Below are 18,336 nucleotides of genomic sequence, written 5' to 3'. Positions count from 1 at the left end.
GTACCAGCATCCAGTAAAATACACCTTGTGGTGCATGTATCCCAACTGAAGCCTGCTGTTGGCTCTCTTCCGGCGGCGTCTCCTGATCTGCCCGTGCTTTCACTTGAGGACGTGGCGGCCTGCATTCCGCATGCACTGGTGGCTGAGCGTTTGGTGCGGCGAGGTAAGAAGCTGATTCCACAGGTGCGTGTTCAGTGGACAGGTTTGCCTGCTGATTACTCTACATGGGAGGGCTTGCATGCTCTGCATCATCAATTTCTTGAAGCGCCAGCATGGGAGCATGCTGTGTCTTTAGGAGGGGGTATTGTCACGACCTTCCTAGACATGGAGGCAGCGTCGTGAAGTGCGCAAGCAAGAGGCTAAGAAGGAGAAGAGATTGGCGCGTCTTCAATGGGCCGTCAATGTGCAGATGAAGCCCAAGACTTGCCGGGCCATCTCGCAGGAGCCGAAGACTGCTGCCACTTAAGCGTTACTGTGCACCGGAAAAGGGTATAATTCTGTAATAGCTTAAACGCTGAACTCTTTTTCTCCATCTTCTTCTCCAGGATCCTTCGATCCGAGAAAACTGTATCTCGAGAAATTGTATCCACTGTATCCTGACTATATCCGGGTAATCCAGCGAGGAGCGTCACATATCACGAGTCACGACAGTACGGCTGTAGTACGGAGTATGAGTTTAGTTTTAACACCTGCCTGGCCAAACCATGTACATGCCAGTTACCAATCGCTGTTACCAATCGCTGCCAGTTAATAAATGCAAGAATTAACCTGGATCGACCGTACGTACACGTACATAGCGTGGCAAAGGTCGACCGACCGGACCCGGCGGACCGGGGCACGGGACCGAATAATAATAAACCGTGTGTGTCACGCGACCGGGTCTCGGGCCGACCCGCGAGAGCTGCATGGGGCTAGCTGACACGTGGCCACGGGTGTCGTCTTGTCCGTACGTGCAGGCCGGCCGGGTGCAGTGCACCACACGGCTCTGGCCTCGGTGCAGCGTGCGGACGTGCAATGAACCCGCCAGAGCGCGCTCATTCATGCACCCGTATGGATCCGTCCGACTCGATCAGCGATAGGCTCAGGCCCCTCGCTCCTCTGTCTCGTGTCCCAGCGTCTCACTGCCCTATGCGTCGGGAACTCGGAATTCTGCCTCCATCCGTCGTAGTACCGTGGTCCGTGGCTGCATTATTTGATGGAGAGACGTCGATCTAGTACAGTGAATGTAGCGAGAAACGCTTTTCATATGATTTGGTAGCCCCCAATTGAAGGAGGTGGCATCATGCATGCATGCATGCATCCAGACAAAATGGTACTCTAGCGTGTAATTTCGTAGCCAACAGAAACAGTTCGAATTGTGCCAACTCTTAAAGTACTCTTAACTCTTAACTATGCGTTCTATTTTTAAGGTTGCTCCCTGAGCTTTGATTCCATAGAAGTTTATGGAACTATGCCCTCTTTTGCATATTTTGGATTTTATAAAGATGCAGCCTTTATTTTAATTGGAAAAGAATTTCTTTTAGAACAAGGAAAATAAGATTTTTAGCTCGATCTTTTAATTTTGGGCGAAGCTTCTCTCCTGCACCCGCCCAGCGCCTCTCGGCCCCGCTCGACCCAACGTGGCCCAACTCAGAGTCTCAGCCGGCCTCCCCTATTATGGCACCTGAGCGCAGCCCAGTTATCTCCGCTTCCTCTTTTCTACTCGTATTTTTTCTCCTCATCTTGTTGGGCAAGTGGGCATCTCCCTCCAGGCCTAGCCAGCCCAGCCGCACCACCCGAGCGCATCGCGCAGCCCCAGTTGTCGATCACGCTCTAGAACCTCTGTTCCCTTCTTTTTTTCCTTTTTCTTTTGTTTTGTTTAAGAATTAGCAGGTGGCCCGCGCAGATTTGCGCACCTAATTTGTATAATGAAATAAAAAAAATTATGGTTTTGTTTCCTAACAGATTCATTAATTTTGTAGGCATTTTAGATCCATTGCACTTGGAATTGTTCAATGATTTTTTGAAATATTTGATTTTTTTTACATACCAAAATATATAGTTTTCAGGGCTTAGATGAGATTAAATTCAGAACACAACATATTGTAGATTAGACAGTTACATGTTTTAGTAAGAGAATTTTATTTTATTAGCATCATGTGCCATATAAAAGTGTTGAGCTTCTAGATGCAACATACGTGTGTGTTTTTGTTGCCTTTTAAATATTTTTGGAAAATATTTTTGTTCTACATATTCAAAAGTTTCATTTTAGACATCGATTGTAAACTTCAGATTTTTATTCTTAATTTTTTGTATGGATGATGCAATAAGCATTGATGTTTATTTGGCCCAATTGTTTGCATCTCCCTTTATTTTGTCATATTGCTTCTTGTGCTAATGTTGCTTCCGAAGGCCGATCCAAAGAGAAGTTCGATTTCAGGTGTCCGGTTTGCGGTCTTGGTTGTGGAGTTGGTTGCGCCTATGGTACATTGGCTCCCGGCTGTGGTTTTTAGGCGCCATGCTGGTGATGATGGAGATCATGCCCGTGCTTTGGAGATGGAGATCAAAGGCACACGAAGAGAAGGCCATATCATGTCACATTATTTATGCATGTGATGTTTATCCCTTTTATGCATCTTATTTTGCTTAGTTGACGGTAGCATTATAAGATGATCCCTCATTGTTAATATCAAGATAATAATGTGTTCTCCCTTAGTATGCACCGTTGCAAAAGTTCGTCGTTTTGAAGCACCACGTGATGATCGGGTGTTATAAACTCTACGTTCGCATACAACGGGTGTAAGCCAGTTTTACACATGCAGGAATACTTTGGTTAACTTGACGAGCCTAGCATGTACAGACATGGCCTCGGAACACAAGGAACCGAAAGGTTAAACATGAGTCATATGAATGATGTGATCAACATGCTGATGTTTACCATTGAAGCTACTCCATCTCACGTGATGATCGGACTTGGTGTAGTGGATTTGGATCATGTGTCACTAAACAACCCGAGGGATGTTGATTTTAGTGGGAGTTCATTAGTAATTTGATTAGCTTGAACTTATTATCATGAACTTAGTCTAATTGCCTTTGCAAATATGCTGTAGATCAATGGCTCGTACTACGTTCAATATGAATACTCTCCTAGAGAAAGATAAACTGAAGTCCAATGGAAGTAACTTTACGGACTGGTTCCGGAATGTGAGGATTATCCTCGAAGCTGCCAAAAAGGCTTATGTTTTTGATGCAGCGCTTGGTGCAAAACCCGCAGCAACTGAGTCTGCTGACGTTAGGAACGTTTGGCTGACTCAATCTGAGGACCACAATGTAGTTAGATGCGGCCTCTTGCTTGGTATGGAACCTGAGCTCCAAAAGCAATTTGAGCACCACTCGGCATATGCTATGATTGGGGAACTGAATACTTTATTTCAGACCCAAGCCCGTGCGGAGAGGTATGATGCCTCCGAAAGGTTCTTTAACTGCAAGATGGAGGAGAACAGCTCCGTTAGCGAGCACGTGCTCAGAATGTCTGGGTACGCCGACCGCCTGAGACAACTGGGAATTGAGATTCCTAATGAATTAGGCATTGACCGGGTTCTTCAGTCACTACCACCTAGCTATAAAAGTTTTGTGGTGAACTACAACATGCAAGGGATGGATAGGACACTTCCTCAGCTCCTCGCGATGTTAAAAACTGCGGAGGTGGAAATCAAAAAGAAGCATCAAGTGTTGATGGTCAATAAGACCACCAGTTTCAAGAAGGCAAAGGATAAGAAGGGAAATTTCAAGAAAGGTGGCAAAACTGTTGCCACTCCCGCGAAGAAGCCCAAATCTGGACCTAAGCCGGATACTGAGTGCTTCTACTGCAAGGGGACTGGCCACTGGAAGCGTAACTGCCCCAAGTACTTGGCAGATAAGAAGGCTGGCAACGTCAAAGGTATATTTGATATACATGTTATTGATGTGTACCTTACTAGTACTCGTAGTAGCACCTGGGTATTTGATACTGGTTCAGTTGCTCACATTTGTAACTCGAAACAGGAGCTACAGAATAAACGAAGACTAGCAAGAGATGAGGTGACTATGCTCGTCGGAAATGGATCAAAAGTTGATGTGATCGCCGTCGGCACGCTCCCTCTACATTTATCTTCGAGATTAGTTTTAAACCTTAGTAATTGTTATTTGGTGCCTGCGTTGAGCATGAACATTATATCAGGATCTTGTTTAATGCAAGACGGTTATTCATTTAAATCAGAGAATAATGGTTGTTCGATTTATATGAGTAATATCTTTTATGGTCATGCACCACTTGTGAATGGTTTATTTCTATTAAGTCTCGATAGTAGTGACACACATATTCATAATGTTAATGCCAAAAGGTGCAAAGTGGGTAATGATAGTTCAACATATTTGTGGCACTGCCGTCTAGGTCATATTGGTATAAAACGCATGAAGAAACTCCATTCTGATGGACTACTTGAATCACTTGATTTTGAATCATTTGATACATGTGAACCATGCCTCATGGGTAAGATGACTAGAACCCCGTTTTCAGGCATAATGGAACGGGCCAGTGACTTGTTGGAGATCATACATACTGATGTGTGCGGACCAATGAGTGTTACAACGTGCGGTGGATATCGTTACTTCCTAACCTTCACAGATGACTTGAGTAGATATGGGTATATTTACTTAATGAAAAACAAGTCTGAGACATTTGAAAAATTCAAGGAATTTCAGAATGAAGTGGAGAATCATCGTAACAAGAAAATTAAATTTCTACGATCGGATCGTGGAGGTGAATATTTGAGTTACGAGTTTGGCACGCATTTAAGACAATGTGGAATTGTTTCACAACTTACGCCGCCTGGAACACCACAACGCAATGGTGTGTCCGAACGTCGTAATCGTACTTTATTGGATATGGTACGGTCTATGATGTCTCTTACTGATTTGCCACTGTCGTTTTGGGGTTATGCATTAGAGACAGCCGCATTCACTTTAAATATGGCACCATCTAAATCCGTTGAAACGACACCGTATGAATTATGGTTTGGCAAGAAACCTAAGCTGTCCTTTCTTAAAGTTTGGGGATGCGAAGCTTATGTAAAAAGGCTACAACCTGATAAGCTCGAACCCAAGTCGAAAAAATGCGTCTTCATAGGATACCCTAAAGAAACAATTGGGTACACCTTCTATCACAGATCCGAAGGAAAAGTGTTTGTCGCTAAGAACGGGTCCTTTCTAGAGAAGGAGTTTCTCTCGAAAGAAGTGAGTGGGAGGAAGGTAGAGCTCGATGAGGTTATTGAACCTTCTCTCGAATTTGAGTGTAGCGCAGCACCAGAAACTGTTCCCATGCATCCTGCATCAGCTAGAGAGGAAGCTAATGATAATGATCATGAAGTTTTGAATGAGACAACTACTGAACTTCGCAGGTCGACGAGAACACATAATACTCCTGAGTGGTACAATGTTCGTGTCATGAATGTCATGTTGTTGGACAACGATGAACCTGCGAATTATGAGGAAGCGATGATGAGCCCAGACTCCGAAAAATGGTTAGAAGCCATGAAATCCGAAATGGGATCCATGTATGAAAACCAAGTATGGACTTTGGTAGACTTACCGAATGACCGAAAGGCCGTTGAGAACAAATGGATTTTCAAGAAGAAAACAGATGCTGATGGAAATGTTACCATCTATAAAGCTCGACTTGTCGCAAAAGGTTTTCGACAAATTCAAGGAGTTGACTACGATGAGACTTTCTCACCCGTAGCGATGCTAAAGTCTGTTCGGATTATGTTAGCAATTGCTGCATTTTTCGATTACGAAATCTGGCAGATGGATGTCAAAACCGCGTTCCTTAATGGTCACATTGAGGAAGAGTTATACATGGTTCAGCCCAAAGGTTTTGTCAATCCTAAGGATGCTAATAAGGTATGCAAACTTCAGCGTTCCATTTATGGGCTGAAGCAAGCATCTCGGAGTTGGAATCTCCGTTTTGATAAGGTGATCAAAGGGTTTGGATTTGTCCAAACTCACGGAGAAGCTTGTATTTACAAGAAAGTGAGTGGGAGCTCTGTAGCATTTCTAATACTGTATGTGGATGACATATTGCTGATTGGGAATGATATAGAACTTCTTAAAAGTGTTAAAGGCTATTTGAATAAAAGTTTTTCAATGAAAGACCTTGGTGAAGCAGCTTACATATTAGGCATCAAGATTTATAGAGATAGATCAAGACGCCTGATAGGACTTACACAAAGTACATACCTTGACAAAGTTTTGAAAAGGTTCAAAATGGATCAAGCAAAGAAAGGGTTCTTGCCCATGTTGCAAGGTAAGATATTGAGTAAGATTCAGTGTCCAGCTTCGGCAGAAGATAGAGAAAAGATGAATAGTATCCCCTATGCCTCAGCCATAGGCTCTATTATGTATGCCATGCTGTGTACTAGACCAGACGTGTGTCATGCTGTTAGTTTGACTAGCAGGTACCAAAGTGATCCAGGAGTGGAACACTGGACAGCAGTTAAGAATATCCTTAAATACCTAAAAAGGACTAAAGAAATGTTTCTCGTTTATGGAGGTGACGAACAGCTCGTCGTAAAGGGTTACGTCGATGCTAGTTTTGACACTGATCCGGATGACTCTAAGTCTCAATCCGGATACGTATTTATTTTGAATGGTGGTGCAGTTAGCTGGAGGAGTTCCAAGCAGAGCGTTGTGGCAGCATCAACAACTGAAGCGGAATATGTGGCTGCTTCAGAAGCGGCATAGGAAGGAGTTCATATCTGAACTTGGTGTGGTTCCGAGTGCGTTGGATCCCATGGACATCTATTGTGACAACACTGGTGCCATAGCCAACGCCAAGGAGCCGAGGTCTCACAAGAATTCCAAGCATATTAAACGCCGGTTTCACACTATTCGTGAATATGTCAAGGATGGTGACATAAAGATTTGCAAAGTACATACAGATCTGAATGTCGCAGACCCGTTGACTAAACCTCTTCCACGAGCAAAACATGATCAACACCAAGATTCCATGGATGTTAGATTTATTACAATGTAAACTAGATTATTGAGTCTAGTGCAAGTGGGATACTGTTGGAAATATGCCCTAGAGGCAATAATAAATTTGTTAATATCATATTTCATTGTTCTTGATAAATGTTTATTGCCCATGCTATAATTGTATTGATTGGAAACTCAAATACATGTGTGGATAAATAAACAAATACCGTGTCACTAATACGCATCTACTAGATTAGCTCGTTGATTAAAGATGGTTAAGGTTTCCTAACCATAGACATGTGTTGTCATTTAATAACGAGATCATATCATTAGGAGAATGATGTGATGGACAGACCCAAACCTAAACATAGCTTTTGATCGTGTCACTTAAGTTTAAGTTGCTTATGTTTTATTATGTCAAGTATTATTTCTTTAGACCATGAGATCATGCCACTCCCTAGTACCGGAAGAATACTTTGTGGGCATCAACCGTCATCTCGTAACTGGGTGATCATAAAGGTGTTTTTCAGGTATCCCAGAAGGTGCTTGTTGGGTTGTATGGATCAAAACTGGGATTTGTCACTCCTTGTGACGGAGAGATATCTCTGGGCCCTCTCGGTAATATAACATCCTAATGAGCTTGCAAGCATGCGACTAATGTGTTTAGTTGCGGGGGTATTATATTACGGAACGAGTAAAGAGAACTTGCCGGTAACGAGATTAAACTAGGTATGGCGATACCGACGATCAAATCTCGGGCAAGTAATATATCGCGAGACAAAGAGAATTGGATACTGGATTAATTGAATCCTCGACATAGTGGTTCAACCGATGAGATCTTCGTGGAATATGTGGGAACTATTATGGACATCCAGGTCCCGCTATTGGTTATTGATATTTGATCATGTCCACATGTTCTCGAACCCGTAGGGTCACACACTTAACGTTTCATGTTGCTTGGGTTAGATGAGATAAATGATGATGATATCGAATTATGATTCGGAGTCTTGGATGGGATCCTAGACGCAACGAGGAGCTCCGGAATGTTCCGGAGATAAAGATTTATATATGGAAAGTTGTTTTCAGGGTTCTGGAAAGTTTGGAATATTTCCCGGTTTTGACCGGGAAGCTTCTAGAAGGTTCCGGAGGGATCCGGAGGGTTCCACCTTGAGGCCCACCTATCCCTGGGCTAAATGGGCCTGTGAGGGAGCACCCTGGCCTTAATGGGCCGAGGGGCTAGCCCACAGGGCCCATGCGGCCAGGAGGAGAGTCCTGGCCGCATGAGAGTCCTGGCCACGGGATAGTCCTGGCCGGCCACGCCTCCTCTACCCCTATATAAATAGAAAGGGGGGCAAGGGAGAGAGACGCCCCAAGCTTTCAGTTGGATCTCTCTCCCCTGAGCCCTCCTCTCCTCCTCTTCTCACGCGCACGGCGTAGCCCTGCCTGTGAGAATATTCACCATAGTCACCACGCCGTCGTGCTGCCGGGATCTCGTCTACCTCTCCCTCTCGCTTGCTGGATCGAGGAAGGAGGAGACAACGTGAAGCTGAACGTGTGGATACCAAGGAGGTGCTGTCCGTTCGGCACTGAGATTGATCTCATTGAAAGTTCCACTACACCAACAACGATCTCGTGATCGTAACGCTTAGCGGTCTATGAGGGTATGGTGTTCATGATCCCTCTCGTTACATACATCTAGTATATATATTCTTGGGTTTTCTTCCGCACTTCTCGTAGGAAATTTTTTGTTTCCTATGCAACGAACCTAACAGTTAACGCATGCATGGGTTCGGCAACAGTCCATCTGTGTATGTATGGAAGCCGAAAGTGCTTGCTAGCCATGTTTTTTCATTCGATACACATAGCATCTATACCACGTTGTTTCCTTTTCTATTTCATTTTTCAAAATCTATCCCCTCCCCACATCAAGTCGTTTACTGAACATCTCATATGAGCTATATTTGATGCATGCCAAGACGTCACCCGACAGTTGGAGCAGCTGGTTCTAGTTTGATTTATTTGCTCGAGTCTTAAGGTCTAGACATATGATAAATTTGCATCATTTCCAATCTCTTTTTTTTCTCCGCAGTTTATCTATGTCATTGTTTAATTTGGTACCTTGATTCAAAATGTGGGTTTATTTACTTTGCACTTTGGTTCATGGCTACAACCCAAAGGCCACATATCGGCGTCTCATGGAGTCGGCCCCGATACGGCGATATGATTGGCTATGGCTAAGACGTATTTTGCCTCAATCCAGCAAGTTTCCTATTTTCAAAACAAAAAATAATTGTCTCCATGACTCAATTGATTCAGTTCTCTCATTCATTTATCACCTAGCGTTGCAGCGCCAGCGGCGCCTTCGTCTCCACATAGAGTTGTCTCCATAGTTTGGTCGCCACCGTGTGCTACTGCTTGTCGGTGCTTCGCCACCGCCTGACAGATCCCGCCTCCTGGCCTCCCTCGTTGTTGGCTGTAGCCGCCCGTTGCGGAAGTTGATGTGGATTGAATTCCGGCAACATGTGCGGAAGTTGAGGGATTGAATTCTAGCGAGTTGCTGGTCAGTGGTATCTTAGTTTTGGGTCGTACAAATATTGGCTGGTCTGTCACGCAAATGGATATTACACTAATGCCTTCAAAAAGATATTTGGAGTGTGGGGGCGGCATGCGAAATCTGATGTGGATTAATTAAATTCCTGCAATACACCAAGTCTTAAGTTCTAGCCAACAAGATCGCTAATGAGTAGTGAAATTTTTAAACAACTAGACTACAACCTTGTTGTTAAGCGGTTCAAGCCATGAGTTCTCGTAAAGGGGCCTTGCATCCATGAATTTTTAGACAACTAGACTACAACCTTGTTATTAAGCGAATCAAAATTAGCATTTATATTTCCGTAACGTGCATCTATATTTCCGTACGTAACTTGGTGTCGATGGAGCTTGCCGTGTTCGAGCCTTTCTTTATCTTTAGCTACTATTTAATTCACAGTTCTGTTAGTCCACGTACGTCACTTTGCATAGAATTACAATTCCTGCCACCGCCTCCAGTCGCACCATTTCGATCTTGTTCCTCCACGCCCTACCTCCTCTTCCCCCCGCGTCCACCTCCCCATCCTAGGCAGCGCCGCCACTGCCTCCAGACGCCGCGGTCGCTGCCTCCTCTCCCCTCTTCTGGCCGCCTCATCTCCCCCTTTGATCTCCGCCTCAATTGCTGCCGGCAATAGTAGGAACAGCCAATGGCGCTCCAACCCGCCGCCGCCACATGCCTCCTGCTTCGCCAAACCTCCTCAAGAAGTGCCGTGAAGGGCTCCCATCCTCCGACGCCGGCGCTCCAGCAGAAGGTCTGATCCTCGGGCTCGTGATCTTCTTATGATCTGGTCGGTTTGTCGGGCCTCGGATCATTGTCCCTGCTGGAAGCTGGGCAGTTCGACCTTGCCAACCGTTCTTACCCCAGCATCGCGGGCAGCGGAAGCCGGGGATGCAGACTCCGCACTGTTCGCAGTGCCGCTCCCAAGAGTCCAAGACGAAGCCCGTTCCCCACTGACCTGCATGTCTTTCCCTCAGGTTTGCTGTGAATCAGGAATCTGCTCTGTTTTTTTCCTTTCCAGAAATCCATGATGTGTGCTTCGATTTTTTATTCCCGGCAACCCATGCTTGTGCTCCGAAATATTCAGTTATGATTATGCCTTTTTTTGTGATCCCAAATATACATGTGGTAGGTTCCGGCTGCGCGAGGGGCGGCGACGGCGGCAATGGCTGCGTCAGCCAGAGCTCTCAAGGTCGGACCGCCAAGGCAGGCCTGACGGTGAGCACCTCATCTTAATTTGCTGCCATATTCGTATGTGAAGCTGTGAAGAATCCAATTTTTGATCAATTGATAGAGCTCTGAATTTTGATATATCCTCGGTATAGATGCGTTTGTCTAATGTATGTGCTGTTCATTTGCGTCCTCCAATTATGTGTTGCTACTGTTTGTAATCGGCCTTCCGATTTTGTTGGTTCAAGTAGTTCTGTTTGATTGAGTTCCTGATGCTGTGCGAAATGAGTAGAGATTTATCATGCACCAGTTGCGCTACGTCTAAATGTTTCCAATGATCAAAGTTAGTTCGTTCTACTTAGGCCCTGTTTGTTTGGGCTTCTGCTTCAGTTTTTGGTGCTTTTAGCATTCTCAAAAGCACTTCTTCTGTTTACACATGAAGCTGAGAAGCATCTCCGGACGTGCTTTTGGTGCTTCTAGCTGAGAATGTTAAAAGCACCAAAAGCTGAAGCAGAATCCCAAACAAACAGGGCTTAATATGGTTTTTTTGCGGGCTCGCGATTTCTGCTGTCCACAATTTAAAAAAGGAAAATTGGTTGCAGTTGGCAATGGAGGAACAGTTGGTGATGTCGTTCTTGAGTGCTCTGGGCCGATCTAGGATTTCAGTAGCTTGCAGCATCACACGGTATGGTTGTTAATATCAAGATGGAGCCTTCTCCTTGAGGAAGAGAATTCTGCAGAATTCATGCTTCCTGTGTCCTTATTTTAAGCTTGTTTATTACTTTGTGATTTGCAGAAAGCTGGCCGAGGAGGCCATGGACTTCCTAAGAATCAGATAGGAACAAGGGGTTCTGACAAGGTCACCACATGTATATGTACATGTGCATAATACATTCATTGAGCCCCTTTTTCAGAATGTGTAACCTTCTGTTCTTGTGTCTGACAGGTTGCACAAGTACCAGTTGGCACAGTGATTCATCTAGGCAGCACTGGATTGCACAGGCACTTAGCGGAATAAAAGACGAGACCACCTGGTATTCTTTGTTAATGATATGAAAGAAATATTATTGAATTTTAACAACCTGATCCTTCAAGGTTGTCTTTGCTTACACTTACGATTCATTTTTTACGTCACATCAGATTAAATGTTTAATAAAGAATTCTCAGCTGGGCGTTCGATTTGTATTTTTGGTGTTTGCAGTAGTTCAGTGATAAAGTTAGGTTGGTCCTCTTGGTGGCATCATCTTCATGACCTGTTGTTTGCTGGCACCGACTGTGCAGATTTCAAAGAAAGGAAGCTCTCTATGGAGCAAAGGGCAGATGAAAAGATTTTGGAGGGATGAGACTTGAGATGTGAAGCACTAAGATAAAGAGGTGAGCTTCACCTATACTGCTATACAGTGTGCTTTTGATGGTTTACATGGATAGTACCAATATTGAAGATGTACAAGAAGTTCCCAGCTTTCCATAGAAATTTTCTATTCACAATTTGGTGTGATGGTTTACCTTCAGTGGCCAGTTTAGTTTTAGGTTTTTTATGATCAAATTACCTTTAGAAATACATCTTTCTCTGCACACTGACTTTGCAGGACACTTTAGACCCTGTTAGGGGTCTAATTAGATTATATCAATCTCTTTTGAGTAAGAAGCGCCACCATGTTCTGATTACTGTGCACATCATGTTAGAATCAAGAAACATAGGGTCTCTATGTTTAATGGGTTCTGGTACCACAGCATTGTAATTTGGAATTCAAGATGGACATATAAGCTTATGGACATAGTCCCTCTTGCACTATGGTTGATATCAAAATGCTTATGTCTTCCTACGTAGCTTCTGCTTGTTCACTGGAGTCCTTTCACAAGATTGCTCATCTCCTTTCACTAATCATTTCATTTTCTGGTTTTTGCCATGTGTTCTGCAGTTTAAATCTAAGATGAAGCCTACATCTTCGACTAAAATTTCTGGATCAAACATAGAGAAGGATGTTGTTGAGTGGTAGCACTAAATCACTGACATTTCAAATAAGTTAGTCCTACCACCGAGCCTGATAAATATAAAGATCTAAAACCATGTCCATGTATACTACTGTTGGTATTTCAAAATTAACAAGCACAGCATGCATGGGTGGTGAATAATAACCTGCAAAAAACAAAACTTCTAATATTTTGCAGTTTTTGATTTTGTGGAATGACATTGGCTGCTATTGCAATTCAGGGAATTGAAGAGAAGGTGTTGAAATCCTTGTGGCAACTCCTGGCCGCTTGATGGATCTGCTTCAGGCCTAGACTATCACTGCAAATGGTGAATTACTTGGCTCCTGATCAAGCTAATCGAATGCTCGATACTGGGTTTGAACCATCGATAGCTAAAGCTGTTGAGCAGATGGATATGCCCTCTTGTGGTGTGAGATGGATGGTGTTGTTTACGACGGACATGCAACAATCAGATTTAGATTAAAGAATTCTAAAAACATATGCATATGTAGTTCATTCATGGTTTGACTAACTCGCTCGTGTATAACTCACATGATAGGACACAAGAAGGTTTTCTTTTCAAAGCTAAGACTCCATAACCAATATAATCATTTGCATGTTTCCTTCTCTTTTTTGTCTTCTGCTAGCTGTTACGGTAGGTACGACTATGTTCAAATTGGTTCAACTTGCAATTTCAAAATGGTAAAACTAATGGCAAAAAAACAGTGTGACACTCCCATTAATGGTAGTGAAAACAATATAGGTGTTTGGATATCATCCTCAGCGTCAAGGAACCGAAAAGAAATATTAGTGTTTGCCATGCCCTGATTAGAAGTTTGTTGTCCCGTTGAAATATAATCAGATTATAGAGATTACACATATGGTCATGACATGAGACAAACATACTTGTCGAGCCGGAGCCAAAGCACCAGGAAAATGGAAAATGAAATTTTTGTTACATGAATTATGGTCCCAGCTGTAGCAATATAATTAATCGAAGACCCGGCGGCCGAACTTTATTAAGATTGGAAGTAGAGTACAGAGACAGGCCAAGCCTGAAGTATAGGAAGGAGCACCACACCAACAGCAACAAAAACTACAGGGAGGCAACGACTACAGAGGAAGCATACAACAGCAACAGCAGCAAATCTAAAACTGCACAATGCAGCCAGCAGATCTCCAGGCCTGAAGATCTTCAAGGATAAGCTGGAAGATTTTGTCCACCGAATTCACCTCCTGCTGGAAGATGATATGGCAATATATTGAGAGACACCTAATAACATTTTGATTTTTTATTGTTTGTAATTTCTCTTCGTATTGAACAAGAATGGCTAGAAGTAACCCCTTTTTATTGTTATTTATGTAATACAGTATAAATCAAGTTTACTTCTTGTGCTCTTAATTTGTTTGTCAACATTTTTCTTCATTCGTGATATTTGTTTTCATCACCCTGTTGCACATAAAGCCGTGGCAGTGACGGGAAAGTAGAGGAACCGTTGGATTAAGATCTAGATGGCATTCCCACAGTCTCCTTTCCCACATGATGTCATCAGAAAAAAAATTACATATGTATTCTCTTTAGATCGCAAATGACGTTGTCAATCCGTACCAATGCACGGGCACTCAAAAATCAATCCGTAGCAACGCATGGGCACTCCACTAATGACACATAGAGTTGGAGATCAACACCAGCATATATTTTCCATTCATGCACCTTCTGCTCACTTGGCGTGCTCAGGCTCTGCGGCTGAGTGCATTGAGATTCGCGTCGACGAAACTAAGGCTCCCGTCCGTTGACGAAGCACACGTCCATGGTCCGCGCACGCCGATCGGCCACCACAGCGTGGCCTAGCATCCATCTTGGCGCCGAGCTTCCTGCCTTCTCGTGTCTGATCAGAAGGGGTTTTGTGTGGTGGTGTTTTGCAAGACTTTGTGCCGCCTTGCATGATGTACCAGGACAAGAATTCAGGATCTTTTGCAAGAATTTAATACAATGAAATTTTATGCCAATCTTTGACCAACAATTGTAGAAATACAATATAGTGCATGTATATAAATTTATATCATTGGAAAATATTTCTCAATACGAATCCAATAATATTATTTTTGCACCACAATAATCTCATATTATTAATGTAATTTTCGGTCAAAGTTTGGTATAAAATTCTGCGTAGGCCTTACATACATGGATGGACGGAGGGTGTAGTAGAATTAGATGCATTTTTTTACTCGTAATAAAACAAATGGGCACGTCTCGTGCACGTGCAGCTAGTCACGAGGACAGATGGCTTGGTTGATTTCTGAGTAAATATCACAAAACCATAATTTCTGATGAACACTCCACCTTGTTGACTTTATACCACTTACACGGTTTCTTGGATAAAATTGTGTCGCAGAACCCGCAATCCCGCCTAACAGCATTACTGACATTGGGGCCCACATGTCGACCTCAGACATGAAAACTGGCTTAGCTAGTTTGCTCTGGTTCGGTTTTCTCCCGTTTTTCTGCCGGTTCAGACGGGTTTGGGCCTGCTCTGTTATTCCTTCTGTCCCACACCCTCGCCCATGCCACGCGGAATCACGACGAGAACGGCTCGTCGTCATGGTGCCCGACCAGGTTGGCGCTCGGCGCTCGCGGAGAGTCGTTCCATGAGCAGACGACAACAGCGGCAGAGGAGGAGGAACAACAGCAGCTGTACCGCATGCCGGTCGTCTGCGAGTTCTGCTCGCTGCCCCACGGCGCCGGTCGACGATTATTATTACACCATGCAGGTCTCCATGACCTCGTCAGGCTGTTGCAGCCTTGCAGGGCAGATGCCATGGGCAGCCCAGCCCTCTGTCCATCGACATGCCTCGCAACGAGGAGCTGCCCGATTAGTTTGCCAGTTCGGGCCGACAGATAACGTGAAGCTGAAGGAGTTCCGCAGGTGGGTTTTGTGATTTGACAACGAAATTATGGGTTTTGCGATACGGATTTTGCGATACAGGTTTTGCGATACGGGTTTGTCAAAAAAATACGGGTTATGGGATAAAAAAGGAAAAGATACGGTTCGTCCAACTAGGGGTTTTCCTTATGATATTTGCTACGCACAAGACCTTTCTCCCGCATATATTCACACACGTACATACCGGCACCTGGACACGCGGACCCGTCGGCACCGGCCGGCTACGATCACTTGCCGTCGGCCTCCTTCTTGCTTTCTTTTCGGACTCTGGCAGCAATCATGGCCTCCTCGTGCTCCGCCGCCTCGAGCAGGAAGCTCCCGCCCTGGTCGTCCACGGCGACCTGCAGCGGCTGCGAGCCGAGCCCGTCTGCAACGGCCAGCATGATGCGGCGCATCTCGTCGCGGAACTCCGCGTGGTCTACGGCGCCGCTGTGGTCGGCGTCGAACTGCTCGAAGACGGAGTCGTAGAGCGCGGCGACCTCGGAGGGGACCGGGGGCGGTTCCGTGGACCCGAACCCTCCGCCGTCCAGGAGGCGGAAGGACTCGAGCGCCCGGCGGAGCTCGGCGCGGGACAGCACGCCGTCGCCGTTGGTGTCCAGCGCCGCGAAGCGGGCGTCCACGCTGCGGGAGAAGGCGGCCTCGTCCGCCACGAAGGACCGCACCGTCGACCCGTCCAGCACCACCACGCTCATGTCGTCGCTTGCTCGCCGGTGTGGTCTTGCGCGGCTTCTTGAGCTGCGGTTGAGACTACTCGCCGGATCTGGTTGTGGTGGATGATTCTGTGCGATGGGCGGCTGAGGCCTGAGGCACTGATGAGCGCTGCAGGTGGATTTGGCCTCTGCTTCCCTTTGGAAATGTGTCTTGATGTGGGGTCTTGCTTCGGGATATTTTACTTTGTGTGTGCGCGTGGCGAGATGACACGTGCTCCAACGTGCACCCTCGATGCTTTGTGAGGTGTCAACTGCAATCTCGTCCACGCGGCTCAACAATTCTGCCCGCTTCAATTTATTCCAGATTACTGAATGCAAGTACAGCGCGCGTGTCTCGTGATACCTCTGTTTCAAATTAGCTGTCTATCGAACTTTCTAAACGACTTTCTAAATTTTGATCAAATTTATGGAAAAAAAAATAAACATGTATGGTGTCAAAGCAAGGTGCAAGGAAAATATATTTCACAATGGATCTAATGATGTTCATTTGCCATCGTAGATTTGATAATTTTTCCTTATATACAAGTTTGACCGTCAACGAAAGTTATGCGCCATAGCATCATGGGAGTAACTAACACACAAATTAATTAGAACATATCAAATAGTAAATGTGCATGTAAAATTCATTGGATTACAAAAAAGGTCCGCTAATTGTGCAAAACATCTTTCCATTATATAAGGGGCAAACTAGTATGCGGAGATCCACCAGGATAGAAGATGCCAGAAGTTTCCGACATCCATTTTTGCATGGTCCGAAGGTTTTTCTTTTCTTCTTTTTCCCACCTTTTATTTTCCAACTTTACTTTTTTCAACTTTATTATTTATTTATGATTTCGAGCTTTCAATTTTTGAACTTTTCATTTTTACCTTTTATTTTTTATTTCTAAAAAAGTAAGAAAGGAAAAAAAACTCATAATCAACAAGCCGGGAGATGTCTAGGCGGCAACGTGTGGAGATGGTTGCAGCGCAATGCGGGAATGGAGGAGGAGGAAACAGGGGAGGGGATGGGGTGGACGAAGAGGAACGGTCGGGGAGGATAAGGTAGATGTGGAGAGATAGGGGAAATCAGGAGGTTCTTATGCCGCGCGATCACCCTCGGGAGAGGTTTCTCAATATTATAAACTAAATAAAAGTACATGACGAATTAATCACAAAAAATAGAAAAGTGCGAAAATCTATAAAAAGAAACATCTCATCGTTCATCCCATGCATGTTCTCCCCGCAACGAAATATTAGCAATGGATCTTCCAAATCTACTTGACAATAAGATCATTGAATATAGATCGGATGATCGTACTGCATCTTAAATCATACCACCCGCTTCTACCTTTCCAAGACAGCGCGACCACATGCCCTGTCATCCTCAAGCTTTTCTCCCTCCCTGCCAAAGCCCTAGATCGATCTCAATCTTCCTCTGCCTTCGCCTTGCCCCAACCAACAGGAGCCGAGTGGCAATATGTGGTTGCTCCCGCGAGGCAGCCGATCTAGACCGGATGTGAGCTGTATGTCAAAGTTGTGAATCTCGTGGGACAAGACCTCGGGCTCTCGGCAATCTTAAAGTTAAACATGCAAGCACGGCTTGGTGCAAAAGTGCATGCTAAGTGGCAATATGTGGCTGCTCCCACGGGGCAGACGACCTATAGACTAGAGGTGAACTAGGTTGAAATTGTGAATCTCGTGGGGCTCTCGGCAATCTTAAAGTTAAACGTGCAACTTTTATAGGGACACTGTTGTGTATTGATAATTTTTTTACATTTTACACGCTGTGAAAAATAGATCTATTTTAAAAGAAAAAAAGAACTAGATGGGCCGGAAGGTCAAGGGACTGGGCTGGGCTGCGGGGCCTGCGCGCTGCTGGCTGCGCTCGCGCGAGCGCTGTCGTCGCGCGGGAGTTGCGCGCGGCTAGCGCGGGAGCGGGGCGCCGCTGCAATCGGAATCGGCCAGCGGGCGACGCCGC

The 18,336-nt window shown here is 44.9% G+C and overlaps 1 protein-coding gene and 1 long non-coding RNA gene across 6 annotated transcripts; one reads left to right on the top strand and one right to left on the bottom strand.

Moving 5' to 3' along the window:
• The first annotated feature begins 9,989 nt into the window (after positions 1-9,989).
• LOC104582726 lies at positions 9,990-13,353 on the top strand. Of its 5 annotated transcripts, none has more exons than XR_002963724.1 (8): positions 9,990-10,557; positions 10,713-10,798; positions 11,353-11,435; positions 11,547-11,609; positions 11,697-11,845; positions 11,952-12,124; positions 12,673-12,776; positions 12,966-13,353. It is a non-coding gene; the product is annotated as an uncharacterized LOC104582726 (long non-coding RNA). The 5 variants fall into 5 exon arrangements; XR_001406148.2 differs by having other exon boundaries at positions 9,991-10,557; positions 11,697-11,784; XR_730688.3 differs by having other exon boundaries at positions 9,992-10,557; positions 11,697-11,784; positions 12,032-12,124.
• A 2,311-nt stretch (positions 13,354-15,664) lies between these two features.
• Positions 15,665-16,691, bottom strand: LOC100829094. Its single transcript, XM_003568725.4, has one exon. The coding sequence runs from the start codon at positions 16,359-16,361 to the stop codon at positions 15,897-15,899; it is 465 nt and encodes a 154-aa protein (XP_003568773.1). The 5' UTR covers positions 16,362-16,691; the 3' UTR covers positions 15,665-15,896.
• Positions 16,692-18,336: the final 1,645 nt, after the last annotated feature.

This window comes from Brachypodium distachyon, chromosome 2 (genome assembly GCF_000005505.3).
Source record: "Brachypodium distachyon strain Bd21 chromosome 2, Brachypodium_distachyon_v3.0, whole genome shotgun sequence".
NCBI lineage: Eukaryota > Viridiplantae > Streptophyta > Magnoliopsida > Poales > Poaceae > Brachypodium > Brachypodium distachyon.
The sequence above is the reverse complement of the archived record's forward strand: the minus strand, read 5'-3'. Positions and strand labels throughout refer to the sequence as shown.